The sequence below is a fragment of the Berghia stephanieae genome, chromosome 5 (assembly GCF_034508935.2).
Source record: "Berghia stephanieae isolate SIO BIC M18660-M18661 chromosome 5, UCSD_Bste_1.3, whole genome shotgun sequence".
NCBI lineage: Eukaryota > Metazoa > Mollusca > Gastropoda > Nudibranchia > Aeolidiidae > Berghia > Berghia stephanieae.
Genome location: NC_088364.1, coordinates 34724505 through 34747305, shown reverse-complemented (window position 1 = coordinate 34747305; position 22801 = coordinate 34724505). Strand labels below are relative to the sequence as shown.

Below are 22801 nucleotides of genomic sequence, written 5' to 3'. Positions count from 1 at the left end.
AAAAGACAAGCTTTGCGATGTATAGTTTAATTGAAGCCCGAGTCGAAATATACTCTTACTACTGCTCTCTTGGTGGAAACGATCTATTCTGCATAAGCAATCTGGAGAAAAAAATCAGTGTCACTGTAAAAGGTTAAAATTTCACGAAGTACGCACCGTGAACACCGCTGTAACAATCCTTTGATCTACGTCATCAGGCAACCCATTGTTTCTTTCATCTTTTCCCATTCCCCCTTACTATCCCCCCCCCTCCCATTCCCCCGCCCATCTCTCTCTCTCTCTCTCTCTCTCTCTCTCTCTTGTCATTGTGTTATCCCCTCCCCTTTCCATCTCATTGTAAAATGAAAACGTTCTGCTGTTTGCAGATACATGTATGATTGTTTTGTTTTTTCTCTCTCACTAGGCATTTGAAAAAAAGCAAAAACCTGAAAAAAAAAAAAAAACAACTTAACCTTTTAAAGGCGAATATCAATCTTACTTGGACCAAAAATAAAATCTTACCGTTTTCATCAAAAGACAAAAAACAAATTACAATTTTAAAACTTGAGCTTTTATATAGGGCAATATCCACCCAACGTGCTCAAAGCGCTTTTTATCAATATTCTTACTGCTCTTATGGTGGAAACGTTTTTTTTTCTGCGTTAAAAAATAATATAAATGACGACTATTATTTGAAAACAAAAAAAATCAATGTCACGGGCAAAGGGTTAATTGCAGTACTCCTGCATCCTGTGAGACTCCTACGGCACTTGCTAATCATAAAAAAAGGAAATAGCAATCAACAATACTAAGTTGAAAAAAAAAAGAAGAAAAAAAGGAGGAGGGGGGGGGGGGGCAAACCCAGTAGCAATGCAACCTTTTAGCGGCGAAATTCGATCTTTGACCTAACACCAAATCTTCTATCATCAAAAGACAAGTAACGGCAAAACTATTATAGACAATTGAAGTCCGAGTTGCGATAGTCTGACTACTCTCTTGGTGGAAACGCTGTATTCCCCGTTAACAATAATAAAGATAAAAGCAAACTACTATCTAAAAGCAAAAAATTAGCTTCGCTGTTAAGGGGTTAAGAACACCTGCAACTGCAACTGCCAGCATCCTTGAGATGTCTACGTCACCAGGTCACCAATCGACACGTCTCCCTCTCGTCGGCATGCACCCCCACCCCCCCCCCCCCCCCCTCCACTCTCACGGTGGTGGTGGCGGCGGATAAAAAAGGCCTTTTTTTCTTTTATTCAATCAACTTGACTGCTGGTGGACCCCAGGCCTCTCTACAAGTCCAAGAAATAATACTCACTTTTTCTCTTCGCCAACGAAAATATCTACCCCCTACCGGTCTAATTATTTGTAGCAGACGACAAATTTCTCAAAAAGGTCACGTGACACTGTAAAAACAACACAGGAAGTCCATGAAAGCTTATTTACGACATTTCCTTTGAACCGTGTAAACAACAAAATTTCGTTTTCATTCGACTCAACGGGTCAGATTGGCCGGTATTTTTTAACGAACTAAAGTTCTGAAAAATCAAAATGTTTCTTAGAAAGTTGAAAGATGCTAGTTTTTGAAACAGAGGTAGGTTTTTAAAAAAAATCTTTATATTTTACGTGAATGCATGCTCAAGGCGAGTTGGACGTGCAGCGGAGGTTGGTCGGCCAAAGGCGAGGCTCTCTAGTGATCTTGTAATTGTAATGAATACTGTATTAGAGTATTGCCAAAATTTGAAGGTATACACTACAGTCGACTCCACTTAATCGCATACCCTCGGGAGTTTAGGTTAACGCTGTGATTATCCCCAGACACATATTTGAAACTACGCTCTTTTAACGCTGTGATTATCCCCAGACACCTGTCTGGGGATAATAAAAATTTGTTATCCCCTGACACCTGTCTGGGGATAACGATTTTCATTATCCCCAGACGCATATTTGAAACTCCGCTCTTTTAAACAATTATCCACATTCCAGAATATGGAATGTTTCCAGATGCACATAGAAATAAGGAAAGTTAATAAAATATCTAGAATATAAAAACATAAAATTAACCAACATTAAAATCAGTTGTTATTACATATACACAATATGCGTCGACTTCGAAGTGGGTGTCATGGCCGAATGGTTTAGTCGTCTGCCCTGGAAGTTTGACCATAATCGACGTTGTGGGTTCGAATCCTGGTAACGTCACTTTTTTTTTTTTTTTTTTAAATTCCGTCTTCTTTTTACAGAACGTTGAAAGGGATAAATGTCCCATCCATCCTCTCCCCACCTCTTTTTTTTATTATTAAACTCTCTCTTCTCTCTCTCTCTCTCTCTCTCTCTCCTCTCTCTCTCTCTCCTCTCTTTGTTTTTTCTCTTAGTTTTCTAGCAAATATATTCGTCCCCACTCCGATCTCAAATAGTGTCTACAAAGAATAAATAATTAAAAAGCAAACAAACAGAAATATTCAGAGAGCGACCAAATGGTCAGATAGAGGAGAAAAAAAAACAATAATTGTTTTAAAAATAAAAACAATAATTGTTTTAAAAATAAAAACAATAATTGTTTTAAAAATTAAAACAATAATTGTTTTAAAAATAAAAACAATTTAAGAAATTCATGCTCAGAAACGGAACATTTACATAAAGGTTTAGCAAACAAAAAACTCTAAGGTTTAGGTCAAAATATAAAAAAAAAAGAATAGTGTTAACAATAATAATAATAAATAATAATAATAATAATAATAATAATAATAACAATTATAATAATAATAATAATAATGATGATAATAATAATAATAATAATAATAAAAATAATAATAATAATGATAATAATAGTAATAGTATGATAATAAGAGTATTAATAATAAAAATAATACTATTATTGATAATAATATAATAATGATTATGATGGTAATAGTAATAATAATAACAAATATTACAATTATTATTATTATTATTATTATTATTATATATATTATTATTATTATTATTATTATTATTATATTATTATTATTATTATTATCATTGACCAAAACAAAAAAAAACAATAATAGATCTAGAGCAAATTAAATAATGAAATAATATTATCGGAGAAATAAAAAATTCAACTGATTAAAAAAAAACTCTTGCTCGGAACTGGGAACAAAAGTGAAAACAATGAAAATCAATTAGGAAGAAAGAAAGAAAAGTAAAAAAAAAAAAAAAAATGAGTGGGGGGGGGGGGGGGGGGGGGGGGGGGCGGTCGCAACTGGGTCGAATCTGTGCAGCTAAAAGGAGTAAAATGAAAGGTGGCCTTACCCACTGAGCTGCCTATCCACACCGTATCGGAAGATTTTAAATTCATATATGAGCTAAACATATTTCCACCATTTTTGCTTCCTTGTTTTGGTAGGTTATTTTCATCTCTGATTCGAATAAAAATATGTTGTTGGATCTAGTTTTGTGGACGTGTGATACTAAATTGTATTGTCTTGTGCGAAGCAGACAGGAAAATAACAGGTGTGGGTTTTGGGCTTTGGGGCGAACAACACCATGGCTAGGAATTCGTCCGCGACATAAAAATTATTCCCGGTCGTCCCCAAAATTGTGGCCAGAATGAGCAAATTATAGAAACAAGAGATGATCAATAAAGTTAACAGGTAGGTTGGTAATGAAAATTTAAATGGTTGGTGGACTATGAACAGATTTGATGATTAACAACTTTCTTCCTGGTTGAAAATAAAAAGTCGAATTGCCAGTTTGACGTTTTCAGATCAAAGTAACAAAAGAAATTTCATTGATCCATTTGCTTTAAAATATTTTTTTTTTAAAAGAGCTGGATTTGACATTTGATCACTATTTACTTTCATCTTGTGTTAAATATCACTTGATATATTAACTGTTTTGGGACACAACCACTAGTATTTTTTCCAGAATATTTGGTATTTTTCACGCCTAGTTTGGCATTTTGCATAAAATCTTTCTGCCCACTTGCTATATGCGTCTGGGGATAGTATCCTCAGACAGGTGTCTGGGGATATCAAAAATTGGTTATCCCCAGACACCTGTCTGGGGATAACGAATTTTTATTATCCCCAGACAGGCGTCTGGGAATAATGACAGCCCTCTTTTAAACAATGATCCACATTCCAGAATATGGAATTGGAATGTTTCTGAATGCACATAGAAATAAGGAAAGTTAATAAAATATCTATAAAAACATAAAATTAACCAACATTAAATCAGTTGTTACTACGTCGACTTCGAAGTGGATGTCATGGCGGAATGGTTTAGTCATCTGCCCTGGAAGTTTTACCAGAATCGACATTGTGGGTTCGAATCCTGGTTCCGCTACTTTTTTTTTTTTAATTCCGTCTTCTGTTTACAGAACGTTGCAAGGGATAAATGTCCCATCCATCCTCCCCCCACCCCTTTTTTTGTGTGTGTGTGTGCGAGTCTATTCTTTTCTCCTTTTTGTTTGACCTTTTGTTCCGTTTCTGAGCATGAATTTCTTAAAATTGTTTTTATTTTTTTTTTAATTATTGTTTGTTTTATTCTCCTCTATCTGACCATTTGGTCGCTCTCTGAATATTTCTGTTTGTTTGCTTTTGAATTATTTATCCTTTTTAGACACTTTTTGAGATCGGAGTGGGGACGAATATGACAATGTGCTAGAAACTAGAAAGGAAGTAAGAGAGAGAGAGAGAGAGAGAGACAGTTTTAAAAAAAAGAGGTGGGGGGAGGATGGATGGGACATTTATCCCTTGCACCGTTCTGTAAAAAGAAGACGGAATGTAAAAAAAAAAGTGGTGGAACCAGGATTTGAACCCGCAACGTCGATTCTGGTAAAACTTCAAGGGCAGACGACTAAACCATTTGGCGATGACACCCACTTCGAAGTCGGCGCATATTGTATATGTAGTGACAACTGATTTAATGTTGGTTAATTTTATGTTTTTATATATATTTTATTAACTTTCCTTATTTCTATGTGCATTTGGAAACATTCCATATTCTGGAATGTGGATAATTGTTTAAAAGAGCGTAGTTTCAAATATCCGTTCGGGAATAACGAAATTTGGGGTTGGGGTTTTTTTAATTTCTTATCTTGTTCATGTTACATCAACAATTAAATAATTATTGTTTTTAAGAATAGTAGTTGTGAAGCATTGATTGCTGTCTATTCTGTCATCCAGACAATTTAAGATTTATTGTCAGCTGGCAGTTTCTTTGAATTTACCTATGTGCAAAAAAATATCGAAAAAACTGGTTTATTTCAGGGGGGGGGGGGGGGGGAATCAACACGCTTAACACACACACACGCACACAAGGATAATTTACCAACATACACATTGAATAATGTTCATAACATGCACACATATATGAATTAATTAACTTTTCTATGATCAGAAGAGGAACTTTTTCAGTGCCTGTCATATTGGCACACATCATCACAGTGATTTGTTCCTTCGGGTTTTTCCACTGCTGAGCTCATCTTGCTGGAAGAAAAGGCTTTTATCAGTGAATCCACGGTAGTAAATAATAATAATATATACTTTATTCATCCAAAAAATGGAAATTCGTTTACAGGATAGAGAGAAAGATGTGCCTAGAGTTGATGCTAGTTCAGTTGCCTTTTGAGTGTATCAATGTGGGCATGGACTATATAGATCAATCAAAAGATGAGATGTGAGTCCTGTTATCCTTTCTTATTGTTCGAGGCCCAGTAGAAGAAAACAATGCACAGATAGAGAATTGCAATCGAGTGGTCAGACAATGTAAACAAATACACGGCATTGGATAGACTGCAATCACGTTTCACACCATGTGGTGCAGACAGCGAGTACTGAGTCAATTAACCCGTCGTGTCAGTTTGATGTCAGTTAACAAGCATTGCGCGTCTGACCTAGTCTGGTTCAGACGGACAGTGGAATTGCGTTGATGGGAAAGCTTTTTTCACGGGTGATATGATATTAATGTGTGGAAATGGTTCAATGAGAAACGCGTTTTTCATTACCTTTTTGTGAATTTTTAAGATATTTTTTTCCAATCAAGATGAAATCAAGGTATAGCGATTAAGCTGAGAAAGTGTGCGATTAAACAGAGCAATTATATAGAAAAAATTCCATTTTTCGGGAATGTGTAGCATGTAAGCGGAGTGTGAGATTAAGCGGAGTGAATTGTATATGAATATGAGTAGGTACTTTGGTAAATAAGTCAAATTGAATTGATCTCAATGAAACCCATATCATTATAAAGCCCTTTTCAACACGATTCTAATGGCCAAAATTTTGAAAATCAGATGAGGAGAAGAAAAGCTATATTAGTTTAAAGGCTGAAAAATGTACTCCTACTATTTGCCTTTATTTACTGACGGACTTTGTGACCTGAAACTGTTGCATTTCCAGTAGTGAACACCATATGCATGAGACCCATCACTCAAAAGACTTAAACACCACCACCTCTACAGAATCATCATTACTACTAGTACTCCATCATCATCACTACCACTACTCTTCAACCACCAACACACCATCACCATCATTACCACCACTACTACTACATCATCTTTACCACCTCTACGAAAACTACCACCACATCGTCATCACCACATTATCATCACCATTACCAAAACTGCAAAAGCCATCACTACATAATCATCATCATCATCAATACCATTACAAAACTACCACCAACCCATCACCACCACTACTACTACAACCACAACATTATCATCGTCATCTCTACCATCACTACCACAAACACCACCACCACCAAAACATGATCACCATCATCATCATCCAATCACTCAGGAATACAGATGCTAAAATTCTCACATTTTATTTTATTTATCTGTTTTCTACCTTTGTTTATTGTTTTGCTGATGAAGGGTTTGTTGTATTTTTATGATCCCAAGCTTCAAGCAGTCCCCATTGTTCTCTATAAAGCACATTGTAATTTTTTACATATATTGTTTCATAGTTTTAATGGCAAGAATCTTACCCTTTTAGGCCAATTGCATTATCATTAACAAAATCTATAGAAACCATTTTTATAATGCATCATTCATGTTCATTGTACATGGAGCCAGCAAATATTATTTAGGCTTTCAATATTTCAGACAATGTCAAAATGATGTCATGCAGTTACTTATATGTTTCCCCCATAATCATGAAGGCTATTTTTTTATATTCTTGCAGATACAACTTGAGACCATCAAAATGTTCACGATTGTTTTATCTTCGTAGTACCACATTTGTTATCATGCATATCAGTGATGATAATGGAATATCGGTGAACAACCAACATCAGTGAACAAACATGTCATTTACATCAATCTTCAAGAAAGCAAGTAATTTACTTGGACTTGGTGGGTCAGAGTTGAAGCCTCCACCACTAGATGGAGAAATCATTTACTGTAAAAACAATGTCTGTGTTCATCCTCCAGCTTCCTTGTCACTAGATACAGAACATCATCCTGGATATTTGACTCTGCGGGCACAACAGAGCCAGGTTAGTTTTTTAAGGGTCTTTCTCCCTTTTCTCCTCTTCCTCCTTCTGTTCCTTCCTCTATCCTCCTCCATCTTCACCTCTCCCTCCAACCCCCAACCCCTTCTTTTTCTTCTTATGCGGCTATGTGGTCTTGTGATATGAGACTCGCCTTCAGATCGGAAAGTCCTGGGTTTGAGTCTCACTCTGAGCAACGCATAGTTAAGTCCTTGGAAAAGGCTCTTTACTCACATTCTTTCACCTTGCTCGTGTAAAATGAGTACCTGATCGTTAACAACTTTGTCTCTGTCTGAAAAATTGTAATATCGCCTCACAGGCATCAGGTCTTGTCCAACATGTTAAGTGTTGCTATTGACTAGGGATCCCTTATAAAGTGCTTTGAGCACAATGTGTCACTCATTCTGATTGAAACCGATTTGTATTGGTGAAATTCACCTTTTTAAAAAAGTCATTCAATTCTTGAATATAGCAAATTATATAGACTTTTATACCATGTGGAGGGTTGAAAGTAGGATATAATTTTTTTTTAAACTAAAAATGAAAGGTCGATTGCTCATATCTTTTAGTTTTATTATCAGATAAGAGTCTGGTATGAGGACTTACTTTTCATACTTGATTGAAAATTATTACAAATTAGGGAATTGTTAATACCAATGCAGCGGTGAGCAGTACTATCTCCTTATAACCCTGGTGACCATGTCTTAGCCTATACTCCTCTGTTCTGACTGGTCAAACATATATCAGACATGTAGTCAAGCATTCTGTCAACAAGTCAGAGAGCAGTAGTTCTCAAAATGCAACATAAATGATTGGGTGTTAGTAACTTGCTTTTTGAGGATACTATTTTAGAATCAATCTATAGATGTCTTTGAGTGGGAGTTTGAGACTTACTTTTGGTATAAATAAAGAAAACTGTTTGCTTAAGCCTCCAATATTATGCAAACATCCTTTACCAACAAAAAATTGTAGTTATTTTTAGAAACATATTTTATTGCACATTGTATTTTGTGTGAATATGTCAATAGCCATTATTAATCAATTAATAAACCAATTTTTTTCTATTTTCTATTCCAGAATTCTAGGCCTACATTGATATTAACATGGATTCCTAATACAACTTTAAAGAAAAACCCACACAGTATAGAGAGCAGTCCCAATAAATCTACTTGCAATACTCCCAGAATTAGCCCAAGGCGAAATCCTAAACAGGAATTTGCCAAGTCAGACAATGAATCAGTGACTCTAACTCCATCATCTTCACCTGGTGTACAGGAACCTTTTCACCATCGAGAATCATTAAAGAAGTTGAGTAATGATTCTACAAGTGTTTGTTCAGAGGCATCGTCTTATATAAGTAGTTCATTTAGCAATGAAGGATCTAGTGTTGTTGATGATGTCAGTGGTAGCAAGGATGATAAACTTAGCTCTAGTTGCAAATCACAGACTGATTCCGGCTTAGGGTCAGAGGGACCATCGTCTTTAAAATGCAGCGAAATAAATCCTCCTTTACAGAATAATGAAATACATTTACAAAGTGGAGGAAAACCACCACGAGTTGGAGTCAGAGTGAACAATCTCAATTGTAATGAGAAAAGTCTTAGATCTGATATGAAGAATTTAGAGTTGCAGAGGGAACCAGGTCCTAAGTCTGATGACTTCACTTCCGAAGAACAAATGGTGGCAATGATGAATAGAAACAAACTTCATTTGAAAACCAAAGATAGAGCTGAAGCAGGTGAGTATAAGATTTTTATGTTATAATCGTATTATTTGTATTAGATTAAGTATTGGGAGGAAAATGTGAATGGCTATTACTTTTAATATGGTGGCAATCTGGAGAAAAAAAAACATTAGATTTTTTTTTAAAGATTTGACTGTTGATGTGTAAGGAAATGACCCCAGCATGTCCCAGGATTATGTTTTTTGGCTAGTCATTTAAGACAGGGAATAGATAAATTGAGAGTATAGCTTTAAATCTAGGTTATAGGCTATAATAGTCCGAACATACTGCCATTTGGGGTCATGACGGTAGTTCGCTTTAGAGTGTCCTGTTTTAGCTCTTTGAAAAGTTTGCCACTATGTTTTAACAGTTGAAAGGGAAAAGCATTGATTATGGTGTCAATGACGAAAGGAAATTAGATTTCCTTTTAATATATAAATAGATGTTATATTTTATTGGGGAGGGGGGGTCACTTTATTTTAAGTTATTATTGCACTGGATGGCTAAACTATACATTAGGAAATCTTATTTTTTGAAAAATTTCTTTGCCTAGATTTTGATCTAGAGGTAAAATGTGTTGTATGTATGTCAATATAATTTTCTTTTTTTGTTTATGATTGCAGCATCTAAACCAGTCAGTATTACAATCAAAGGGGATAATCTAGTTGTCGTAACAGAGCAGCAAGCCAATTCAGAAATGAACAATGATGATAACCCGAACATCAACCGAAATGAGAGCAAATTTGAGACAAGTAGTTCCCAGTCAGCTGACAACACTAGCATTAGCTCAGGCTCTAACAACAATAGCCCATCTGGCATTCAGATCAGATCATCCATGGAAGGAGACTGTTTGAATCCCACCGATGGGTTGCCTGTCCTCCAGAAAACAAAGGATTTCTCAAGAGTGAGTATGGATTCATTTTCATTTGCTTTAAAATGTGTTTTCCATGTTTATTTTATAAAGATCCAATTTCACCCAGTCGGAATATAGTCAAATGATTTTTACACAATTGCTACTCATAAGAATCATCTATTTGATTGAAAGTTTATTGTGCATTGTTTCGACAACATTACTTTCACTATCAAAATCAATATTAATTGACATTATTATTTTACACAAGGTATATACAAGAATTTTGACTTATTGCCAGAGAACTTAAATGAACCTAAAATAAAGCTTGACTGTTCACATTTGTTTGTTTTTTTGTTTTTTGGGGGGGAGAGGTTCTAATATAATTGTAACACACTGCCATTAAGATACAAGTGGGGATTTATCTCCTTTGAAATGCTGTCAAATTGAACTTTTGCAAGATAGGAAGGGTGAATGTAAGCTTGTTTGTTTTGTTTTGTTATTTTTATTTTTTCAACTATTTCGAATCAATCATCATTCATCCCATCAAATGGCAAATAAAATATAGTGTCACATAAACGAAAAACCATGGTTTCAGCAGTTACAGTACAAAGGTTCCATATACCATTTAGCTTTGGCCATCATAATAATGTCAGGTTTGCTTAGTTTTGAATTTTGTTTGCCTTTTGCTTTTTGTTTTTTGTTGTTTGTTTATTGGTTTTTGTTTATTTTTTGGTCTTTGGGGGGGGGGGGGGGGGGGGGGGGGGTTAATAAATTAGCTTTGGACACTAAAATTATGTTAGTCTTTATATAAAAGCAACTTTCCACCAGACCCAGCTTTTGGGTGGATTGAGGGGCCATATAAAATATGCATCCAGTATTTGTGAGTCAAGAGCTCTGTCAACTATCAGGATCCCCTGTCATTTAAATGACTTTATTTATGCTGTGCAGTGACAAAATCATTTATGAAGGGAGTGGTGGAAAAAGCAATTTTACAGGAGAGACAAAAGCCTATTTAATCATCACTTAGTGAATATAAAATTTATGGTGATTTAAAATTTTTCCTATTATAAAAAATTGACTGTTTAGACCTCATGTATTGATGTATGTATCATTCTGATGACAAAGTCATAACAACTTTTAATTGACTTAATTTCGATTTTACAGAATTTTGTCCATATAGCATAGAATAGTGTTAAACTTAAAATATTTATAAATATATATAATATTATATCAGGTGGCCCTTGCCTTGGACATCCCCCAAACGTCCAACCCTCCTCCTAACACCCCAGTCATCACACCCGACATCAGCATCACCAAATCTAAGTCACGCTGCTCTTCCGGTTCTTCCACTACGACATCTGGTCCTGATTCGAGACCAGCCACACCTTTTTCTTCAGAAGTTGATTCAGGTGAGAGAGAGAATGTGCAGTTTTGGAGGTGATAATTTTCATAGGGTAGAATATCCTCTTTGATTTTTGTTTGAATTATTTAAAAATCATCAGAAAAGCTAAAGATATGTTTAAATCAGGGGATTTTACTTTCTTTTTCTTTTTCTTTTTTTGGGAATAGAATTGGCAGCTTTATCTTGTTATTCATAGAGCCATGCTTATTTACAATTTATTTTATCTTTGATATGATATCACCAAAACGGAATGAAAATATAATATTTTTAATTATCTATTTTAGAAAGTCTTAGAATTAAGCAGCTACATTTGAAGCTTAAATCATTAAATATTTTATATATATATATATATATATATATATATATATATATATATATATATATATATATATATATATATATATATATATTATATATATATATATATATATATTATATATATATATATATATATATATATATATATATATATATATATATATATATATATATATATATATATATATATATATATATATATATATATATATTGATAGCTTACTTTTGGACACCACAGTTTTCTTTCCTTTATTTCTTTTTTTTTATGTGTGTGCAAGTGCTCTACCGAATGGGCTAGTGGAACTAGTTTTGGAGAGGGAGAAGGTTGATTTTTTTCTACATGCATTTTTTAAATCTTATACCCATTTCCATAATGCCCTATATGCCCCACTTTCAAATCCCATCTTTTTTTCAGAGCCCAATTCTCCACGTTATGACGAATCAGTTCAAACCCCTGAGTCACCAGACAGCACAAGTAGCTCTACTGGTCTCATGCACAATATGACATTTCCAGAAAATGCAATGACTACCTCCTCCCCATGTAATAATCGTAAAGAAAAAAGAAGTGCTAAAGATCAGATTTGTGGCGTGTTCTCTGTTGATTTAGGTGAGTGTATTTTAAATGAGAATGGCAGTTTCCATTTCCATTTAAATTCCATTTTCTTTTTGATTCAATCCTAGATCTTAAAATAGATTTTGTAGGCCTGATAAAGGCAAAAGCTCCTCTTTATATGCATTATTGTTCATTTCCGATTGTTTTGTTAGCTTGTCCATATACAGTGGAATCCGCATAAAGGCAACACTCTTAAAGCCAACTTCTGCTTGAAGTCAATACCTCTTGTTGGTCCCAAACTGATAATGGGTAAAGTCAACCTTGCTTAGAGTCTACCAATCTTTCTTGTCTGGCGGTGTTGGCTTTATCAGGATTCCACTGTATTTCTGTATGAATAGAGAAAATAATTCAGAATATGCTGCCTGTCGCTTAAAAATAAATGGAGAATGAAATGGAAGATATGTGAAGCTTCACTAGAAAGCATAATCATTATTCGTTTTATGTTATTTATTAAGGATCCACATATCATTAAGTTTATGATGCTAAGAGAGAGAACATTTTAATGTTTTAAAGAGAAACTGTGGAGCTTATATATTCATAAATGTTTTATTTGATCTGGCATATAAAATATTGCATATTGCTAATTAGGTTTGATTAATTGTGTTCATCCAATAAAATTCATCAGACCAAATAGCCAGATTTTATGCCTTTTTCTGCAGTATGAATTGGACAATAACAATTCATTAGCTGCTGTTTGAATGCGATTATTTGATCCGACACAAAATAATTTTCACTGGATCTTACTTAGACCTAGTTGCCCAAAAAATCACTGCTGGGTTGATCAGGATGCCTGAAAAATAAACTATACACTGAGTTAAATCGTGGCTACTTGGCTGTGACTCAAGCCCTCTACCTATTTAATAAGTAAAATTCCTTAAATTAGTTTAATTTTTTAATTAATTTCAGGCCAGATGCGTTCTTTAAGGCTGTTTTACAACGACAAGAAGTGTACCCAGGGACAAGTTGTCATCGCCAGCAGGGAGAGCCAGTACAAGATTCTACATTTTCATACGGGTGGTTTAGACAAACTAGCCGAGATATTTGATGATTGGAGCCTTTTTGCCATTGAGTCTGATCAAGAGGTCAGAAAGTTAGAAATTCAATTATGATAATAGAAAAGTTTGAAATTTGTGCAGTGATTGACGTTTAAAGTTTTAATCCTTTAGCGGGTAACTTAATTTATCTTCATCCCTCAGTGTCATATACAATGAATTATGAAGTATGACAAAAATTGTTTATGTAATGGGAAGTCAATCTGCCGTATGTTGTTCTATCATTAGAAGATGAACTTTTAAAATAGAAAAGTGCATGAGGTTTAAAGAAGATAATGCTGTATAGATGTAATCTGTTTTCTTCCAACTGTTTTTTTTTTTAATTTTGTATCAGTATCTGGAATAAACATTTTGGCTAAACACTCAGTACATAGAAACTTTATGATGCTCTCTTATTTCACTGTAACTCTTTTAACATTGACAATACTGCTTCTACTCCTTCTCTTTTTATTTTATATTTTTCCGAAGGGAAGATGAAAGCTTCTTGCGAGACTTCATTTGTTTATCAATAGTCATATTTTTCAAAGTTTTATCTGTCTTGTTGAAACCTTGCATTAATAGTCACAAACAAAAATTAATATAACGGTTTTAAAAAAAGAATAAAATACCAAACATGTAACATTTCGGGCTCTAAGCCCTTCTACAGCCAACAACAAAAAACAATAAAAACATAAATACATTATTACTTTTTAAAAAACAAAAAACGAATCAACTAAATATTTCTTCAACAGAGAGGATGTACGAAATAATTAGTTGTCGGTCTGATTTTTTTAGCAACATTTTTATGTTTTTGTTGTTGGTTGTTGGCTGAAGAAGGATTTTGAGCATGAAATGTTCTGTGTTTGGTATTTTGTTCTATTTTGAAGCTGTTATATTAATTTTTATTTATTACTTTTTACAGTCCACAGCTTCTAGCTGCTTGGTATCACATTAAAGGCAGATAGATTTTGAGATTCAAAATCAGTTTTTATTATAATTATACTGCTTTTAAGCACAATCTTAAACATACGAGGGGCATTAAAAAACAAAAATTAGGATTTCAGCACTCTAACCCTAAAATATTTACCAATGATGTGGTTTCATATTTAAAAAACTTATTTTGCATATGTGTATTTTAAAGCTCGGTGATGGAGATAAGCCATACCGCCAATTTCTGGTGGTGAAACCTCACATATCAGATGACCAGTGCCACCCAGAAGAACATCTTTTCTCCATCGTCACAGATGAGATATGGCATGAGCACATGACAGCTGATGGAACCTTTGAGAATGTTTTTCATTTAAGAAAGGTATAGCTCTTAAATTTTGTAATTGATTAATAAGATTAGGAGTTGAGGTGGCCATGTGACCAAGGGATTACACTGTTATTCAAAGGATCTTGATTTAAACCCATGTATTCAGTTATTATATTTTTTTGTTTGGTTTCTTTATTTTTGTTGTTTTTTTTTGGTTGGGGTTTTTGGGGTTTACCTTTCTCTTTTTTTTTTTTTTGGGGGGGGGGGGGGGGGGGGGCGGGCGGGGGGGTATTTGTAGAGCAAGAAATGTAATATTGTTTGGGATGTAAAAGGTCATTTGAAAAATTAAATTAGGGGATAAGGTGGTCATGCTACTAAGCATTTAACTTAACGCCCCTTTTTCACTTTTTTTTGGGTTTTGCTTTGATTTTTTTTTTTTGTTTCTTTTGGGGGGGGGGGGGTGTCTTTTTTTGACGGGAGTAAGGGGTCATGTTTATATGAAATGATATATTTGTTAATTTATATGGGTAAGATCTATTTGGAGGGTTCAATCTTATTTATTATTGAGGAAGCAGAATATGTATTTGAGAAAACGTTATACAATGATTTAAAAATTGAAGCAATTTCAAAAGAGAATAAGATAAATGATAAGGAATGTGTCACTATCTATGTATTAATTGTAAATACAATATCACCATGGTGACACATTCCTTATCCTTTGATTAATGCCTTATGCTCAATTTGACCTTAAGACAAAGATCCTAAGTTTGAATCCCCCTTATAAGCCCTACGGAAAGTGGGTTTTTTTTTCATTATGAGAAGAGTTGCAAATTCCAGGTTCTTCTGATGTCAAACAATGTTTTTTGTTGTTTTTTTTGTTCAGAAAATATTAAGCTAACGCCTAAAACAGCTGTGTATACATTTTTTCCACTAAAGAAATAATGTTATAAATAGCTCAGAGCATGGTTATGACAGGTGCTTATTGATATTAGGGATCGTGCACTGATGTAAGATAAAAATCTGAAAAGCTGTGCATAAAACAGCGCCAGACAAAGCAGAAAGAAAAATACTAGGAAAAAAACTTCACATTTTTGGGATTGTTTTATTTTTTTCTTGTATTTTTTAAATTTTTATTTATATAGTGCTGTTTCATTCGCATCTTTTCACATGCTTATTGAATGGAGCATCTATATTCTATTTATTTCAAAACAATTCCAGACAATTAACAAGACAATTTTTAAGAGTAATAAAATATGACATGATATCTTGAAAGATGACTGGCAAGATATATTAAGCGGTGTCTGTTTAATGGTGGAAGTAAATCTATTATCATATACTGCCTGATAAAATCATATTTTTTAATCAATTGCCTGCATTTGTTGCTGGAGAAGATTTGAAATTTTGGGGGGGGGGGGGGTTTTTTCCAATTTTTTTTTCTCTGCTTTAATCCTAAACCAGTTTCTTTGCTGCTTTCTTCATTCAGATCATTCATCAGTGTCAGTTTGTAGTTAGATAAAAATTTAATTAAATTGCAGGAAATATTCTTTGGTGGACTGGATACAATCATTCGACCAGAGGTCTGGCCATTCTTACTCCATTATTACCCATTTTCTTCCACTTTTGAGGAGAGGGAAAGAATTCGAAATGATAAATACATCGAATATCAGAACATCAGAAAAGTCAGGTAAGATCAGGGATGTAATCATATAACTGTGGTAGATCTTTTATTTTAATAAATGTTTTAAGATAGTACAATTTAAATTTTCTTAAGTATTTCCTAAAAAAAAGATGGAATTATAACTTTTTTAAAGAGTATTTCATGGTATTTATACCTATTTTACTTCATCTCAGATCTCTTATTTACCCCAAACTGATGAGTTCATCATCATCTGTGCAAGTCTACCGCATGATTTCATTCCAGCATAAATGAAAAAGGACTGATTGTTAATTCATTGTTTTCATCTTGGCTAATTCCAAGTGTTATCAAGGTCATTGTTATTTTGTTTATATGAATATATATTTTTTTTTTCATTGTCTGCAAAGAATGATAAGAAATTAGTGTATTGGATATTGTACTTATATGGAAGAGAAAAAAATATATGTCCCTATGCTTTCATTTCTAGTTTTATCAATATTTATTTTTCAGAGAATCAATGGGCCCTTCTGCCCAGCAACTATTTTGGAAAAATATTCAATGTATTGTAGAGAAGGATGTTGTTCGCACTGACCGATCTCATCCATATTTCAAGGGTGAAAACAATCCTAATATAGAAGTTTTAAAGTAAGTAAATAGTCTAAATAAAACATTGACTTTTCTTTCTCTCTATAATACAGTGAAAAGGTCTGCCTCTTACTTATAGTGATAAAGTCCAAAACTGAATGGTAATCTTCACTGAGCAAAGCTACAATTTAAAGATTTATTTGAAATATTTAAAAAATTGTCCATATTTCCTGTAATGAAAATCCTTTCTTGTTTCTGTGAGGAAGCGTGTGCTCTCCATGACTATCCTTATCATTGATAAAGTGAATGCCAGGACTGTGATAGCAATAATAAACGAGCCAAAGATACAGAATCAGTTGATAGTCTCCTCTTTTCTCCATGTCTTAGTCTCAATATTCTGTCATTACCTTCTTTTTCAAATACAGAAAGGATTCTTATTTCTGTTCATTGTAAATATGAAGAGCTTTTTATTTTCTCTAAATTTTATGAATCTAATCACTGAAAATAAAATACTTGGATTAAAGAGGATGAAAAGGGGGGGGGGGGGGGGGGGGAGAGAGAGAGAGAATGGAAAATAATGATTTCATAGTCTTTCCACCCTTCTTGAAGATTTCTTTTTTAATTTTTCAAAAAAAAATTTTAACCAATTTTTTTTCCAGAAATGTACTGTTGAATTATGCTGTTGCAAACCCTGCCATGGGTTATACACAGGGAATGTCTGATCTCCTAGCTCCAATCTTGGCTGCAGTACAACACGAGGCTGAAGCCTACTGGTGTTTTGCAGGACTTATGACACGTACCATATTTGTCTCTTCTCCCAAAGACAGTGATATGGATCAGCAACTGGTAAGATAAGTAAAGATAGTGGAAATGATTGATTGATATTGAGTGTTAGGAGTACTGTTTTTTGTTTTTTTTCAAAGCTGATTTCTCCTATTTAGGTATCTAGTTTGGTGAGTGGGGGGGGGGGGAGATAGAGTTTGAGTTTTGTCTGATACTATCATGACATACTAATTGTTAAATAGGTTAATTTTTATCAATATGACTCAGTATTTTATTAGATATCTACAGGGTCTAGCGATGCAGCAATGTGTGTCCTACACAGTTATTAAAAACTGTCATTAATTTGTTTAAAAAGTCAATTTAAAGTTATTTTCAGTGTTATTTAGTCTTAATATTTCTCTTTTTTTTTATTTAATCTAAATTATCAATGATAAGTTGTATTTGGTAGGTACCAGCAGTGCCTTTGGAAAAAGAAAAAACACTGAAACTTTATTTTAAGAACAACATCCATAACTTCGCAGAGGAAATTAGGACAGAACTTAACACTTAACATTCATTAAGTTATGATTTCCTTTTCTCTGCAAGGCAATAAATGCATTCCCATTTAAGTGCAATTTTGAATTTTGTCGCTACAAACGTCTTTTCTTCTTCATTTTTTTTAGCATGTTTCTGTGTTGTAGTTTGTGGCATTTATAGAGCAGTTAGAAGAGCATTCTCCTCGTGATCAAAGGGATTTTTTTAGATCTGGGGAAAGTATTATGCGATTGGATTAGTGTCTTATCTAAATGATAGCATGAGATTTTTATTGTCTGTTCAAAGCAGGATAATCAGGATAGATTTAAGCTAATGATAGCATGAGATTTTTATTGTCTGTTCAAAGCAGGATAATCAGGATAGATTTAAGCTCTTTGGCCCTGGTGTCATGCATTGTAGCTGGTTTTAAAATATAAAGGTAGATAACCACTATATAAATACAGTTTTTTTTTTTTTTTGTTGTTGTTTTGTTGGGGTTTTTTGTATTGTTTTGTTTGGGTTTTGTTTTTTTTTTTGGGAGGGGGGGGGGGTCTGCTACATGCAACCTGTTTTCCATCATTTTTATGCCACTCTCAGAGTTTAGTTTCTTTAAATTTTTTCATTCGAAAAAAAAAAGATAACATTGTATTATTTCATCCAGACCTACCTCAGGGAACTCTTACGAGTGACTCTACCTAAATTCCATTATCATCTGAAACTTCTGGGAGAGGATGCTTTGGAACTACTCTTTTGTCACAGGTGCATATTGTTCATTAGTATTTTTCTTCTTCTTCTTCTTCTTCTTCTTCTTCTTCTTCTTCTTCTTCTTCTTCTTCTTCTTCTTCTTCTTCTTCTTCTTCTTCTTCTTCTTCTTCTTCTTCTTCTTCTTCTTCTTCTTCATTCCCTCCTACTCCTCTTCCTCTTCCAACCCGGCTGTGCTTTTCCTAATCTGCATTTAAATTATTTTATAACAATTTAAGGAGCGGTTTGGGTCTAATTATTAGGAAAATCCTTTAGAAAATTGATTTTGAGATTTTGGTGGAAAACAATATTTTATGATCTTAGCAATAATATTATTGAAGTCCAACTTCTCAAAATATACTATAACGGCACCAAAAAAACGCAGTCAAAAAGGGTACAGGTAGTAAGAAAAGTGTGAAAAAAGGAAAGCTATTTTGCTATTTTCTCAAAATGTCATTTTTCTAAGGGTATGGGATACTGTGTCAAACATTTCTCAGAATTTATTTGATGAAATTGTCTGAAAATTTCCATAGTTCTCTCAGACCCCCTAATCAGGTCGCAAAATGGGTATTACCACGGGTATTGTATATTTTTCACCAAAAATGTTGTTTTTTAACCTATAATGATGATATAGAATGATTAAAACCGCCCAATATAGGTAATTAATTTTTTTTATAAAAAAGACTGAAACCGCCCCTTAACCAACTGGCAGTCTGTTTCACCTGCACAAGACGGGGACACAACAGCTGGGGATGCACTGAATAAACCGACTGAGTATTGCTGTTGATGTGTATAGCTAAGAGAAAAAATTTTTAAATATAATACGTTCTTGGTAGTCTCTGATGTATCTTTAATGATCTCAATATTGCTCAGAAGGTTGAGTATAGCAAGTAGATTGTTAAATAAGTTATACTAAGCAGCTAGAAGCTGTAGTCTGTAAATAGTAATAAACGGCCATCAATCTGGGTTATTAATTAATGTATTTGTTTTAATTGTTTTTTGTTGTTGGCTGAAGAAGGGTTTTGAGCTCAAAATGCTCCGTGTTTGATATTTTGTTCTTTTTTTAAGCTGTTATATTCATGTTTGTTTATTACTTTCTGTAAGCATGGCCACAGGAAGTTAGTATTGAGAAATGGATGCTACAGTTTTGATTCAGCTTCAGAGAGAATACAAAAAATAGAATTATACAGGGCTGAGAATCTTCCGCCTAAAGGCTGATTTCCGCCTAAACAGTGTTTTATCTCCGCCCATCACCATCACAATTCCGCTTTTTAAAAAGACTCACCCCAACCACTACATCAACATCCCTATCACCATTACTACTACAACCACCACCACATCATCATCTCTACCACCACCACCATCACTGCTACAACTATCACCACAGCATCATTCTTACTTATCACCATTAATACTACAACCATCCCCATCATCATCCCTACCACCACCACCATCCCTATGACAACTACCAACACATCATCATCCCGACCATCACCACCACTACAGCTACAACCACTACTACTATAACTACCATCACACCATCATCCCTCAGTGATGATAATCTTCCGCGGAATTCCGCGATTTAAGGATTTTTCTGAAATTTTCAGCTGTTTTTGCCGTGTCAAACATTTTCGGCTAAGAGGTAGTTTAGCTGAAAAATCACCAATATGTCTTTTGTCATTTTTTGACACCTCTGCTCAGCTGCATGATTTTTGATGACATTCCCATGCCCATGACATTAGTCTAGACACACTGGTGCCAAATGTGAATAGTGGTACTAACCCATGACGGCCTTGGATGAAAAGATGATCAAAAGGGAAGGGGATGGAGCAAATGGGTGTCAATATTTTTGTACCATTTAGCTTTGTACTCCTTTTTTTTGTTTGTTGTTTGTTTGTTCTGAATTCAATTGAATTCATTATAACTTATCTCTAATTACCAATTAAAACAAAAATCAGAGTGGTCTCTCTCTCTCTCTCTCTCTCTCTCTCTCTCTCTCCTCTCTTCTCTCTCTCTCTCTCTCTCTCTCTCTCTTCTATCTATCTATCTATTATCTATCTCTCACTCTCTTTCTTTCTTTCTTTTCCATATTTTATTTCTCAGCCAACCTTCTAACTTCACATTATTATGTTTATAGATATCACTTTGTAATAGAGAGAAAATACAACAGTAAGTTTGGCTGATCGATTTAAGTAATAATTTTTTTAAAGATGGAATATGTTTTGCAATTGATTAAAGATTCTTATTCATAAGCTGAATAGCCACAAGGTTGCAGTAATACACACACACTAGCCGTGTTTGTAGTATAAAAAAATACCTCCTTTTGGCCAAAAGTTTATTATAATCTCTTGATATAGTGGGAAGCATTATAGAGCTCTAAAATTTTGAATTGGAAATGACAATTTTAAAAATTATATTTACAAAAAGTCAGTAATATCTTGTGATCAGAATAGACGTGTTTTAGAAGTTAGTAATATATTACGTAATATTAAGTAACAATGAATAGCTATGTAATTTTTTGCATTAGATTTGGGCTTGACAGACGGGCCGATAGATTTTCCTCCTTTTTTTACAAATTATCATTATCATCACTGATCCCTACCACCACTACTACTACAACCACCACCACATCATCATTCCTACTACCAATACAACTACATCCTCCGCCACCAGATCATCCCAACTATCACTACTACTACTACCACCACATGATCCCTTCCACAACTATTACAACCACCACCACACGATCATTCCCAACACCTCTACAACTACAACCACCATATCATCACCCTTATCACGACCCTACTACAACCACCACTGCATCATCATCCCTACCGCTACCTTTTTTAACTGCAAGTACAATATGTTGTAATTACACTTTCAACTTTTGAAATTCCTCCAAGTGGTGTCAGAAATTATTGCGAGACGCATTTTGGATTGCATCTCAGTAGATTTTAATGAAATTCAAATTTATACGTTATCGTCGCATAGATGGGTCTTGAACTATTCACTGAAAAATTTCCTCCATTTTCGTGACCAGTCATTCTCACTCCTGAACCATCATGACATCATGACCATCCCCACTACAAAAGCAACTGTCACATTATCATCAGTAACACCATCTCCACAACCACATCATCACTGTCATCATTATAATCAGTACCACCTCTAGTGCAAGCACCACTATCACATCATCTTCCTGGTGGGATCTTTACTTGCATAGATCAGAATTGCTTTCTGTCTTTGTCTTGGCTTGATCCTTTTCCTGGCCGGCCAGAGTCATTGGCAGGGAGGGAAGCAATTAAATGTATAGTCATGGTTTTTGGGAGATGATATGTTTGTCCTCGTAAATCATCTCTCTTTTGTGTGACGTTAGATTTGTTGTTCTAAATTTTGTATTACTCTCACAAGGATTCTGTGCTTGTGTCTTGGTGAAACTTTTAGGTGACTTTAAACTAACTACATTGATAGTTTGATCTTGGAGTCCGTTTTTCACAAACGGACTCTAAGATCAAACATCAATGTAGTTAGTTTGAAGTCACCTATTTGAACCAGTCTCACCTTTTCTCCGGTACTTTTGATCTTACTTAAATCTATATTTTTTTACAGCCCCATTTTTACCTTTTAAGTGGTGCTGAAATGACCTACAAGTAAAAGTGAAGCAAGCGCCGTAAAAACCCTTTGAACTAATAGCTCAAAACTCTCTCTCTCTCTCTCTATCCATCTATCTCTCTTTACACAAACACTCATAGACTCACAAATCAATAAAGCACACTTATTTGTTTAGTCCCGATTAGTTTTCATGTTCATCCTCCACTACTTACCAATAACAGGTCATCACAAACACCTTGACTTCAATATCTCTCTCTCTCTCTCTCTCTCTCTCT

General features: G+C 34.2%; 1 protein-coding gene across 1 annotated transcript in view; it reads left to right on the top strand.

Moving 5' to 3' along the window:
- Positions 1 to 22801, top strand: part of LOC144972810 (uncharacterized) — a 31366-nt gene that overhangs the window by 1200 nt on the left and 7365 nt on the right. The window contains exons 2-12 of the mRNA XM_078914473.1: positions 7155 to 7467; positions 8539 to 9199; positions 9808 to 10088; positions 11272 to 11446; positions 12173 to 12364; positions 13277 to 13452; positions 14543 to 14710; positions 16192 to 16340; positions 16803 to 16937; positions 17537 to 17723; positions 18835 to 18932. Coding sequence (XP_078770599.1) covers positions 7276 to 7467; positions 8539 to 9199; positions 9808 to 10088; positions 11272 to 11446; positions 12173 to 12364; positions 13277 to 13452; positions 14543 to 14710; positions 16192 to 16340; positions 16803 to 16937; positions 17537 to 17723; positions 18835 to 18932 — 2414 coding nt within the window. The 5' untranslated portion in view covers positions 7155 to 7275. The remainder of the gene's footprint in view (positions 1 to 7154; positions 7468 to 8538; positions 9200 to 9807; positions 10089 to 11271; positions 11447 to 12172; positions 12365 to 13276; positions 13453 to 14542; positions 14711 to 16191; positions 16341 to 16802; positions 16938 to 17536; positions 17724 to 18834; positions 18933 to 22801) is intronic.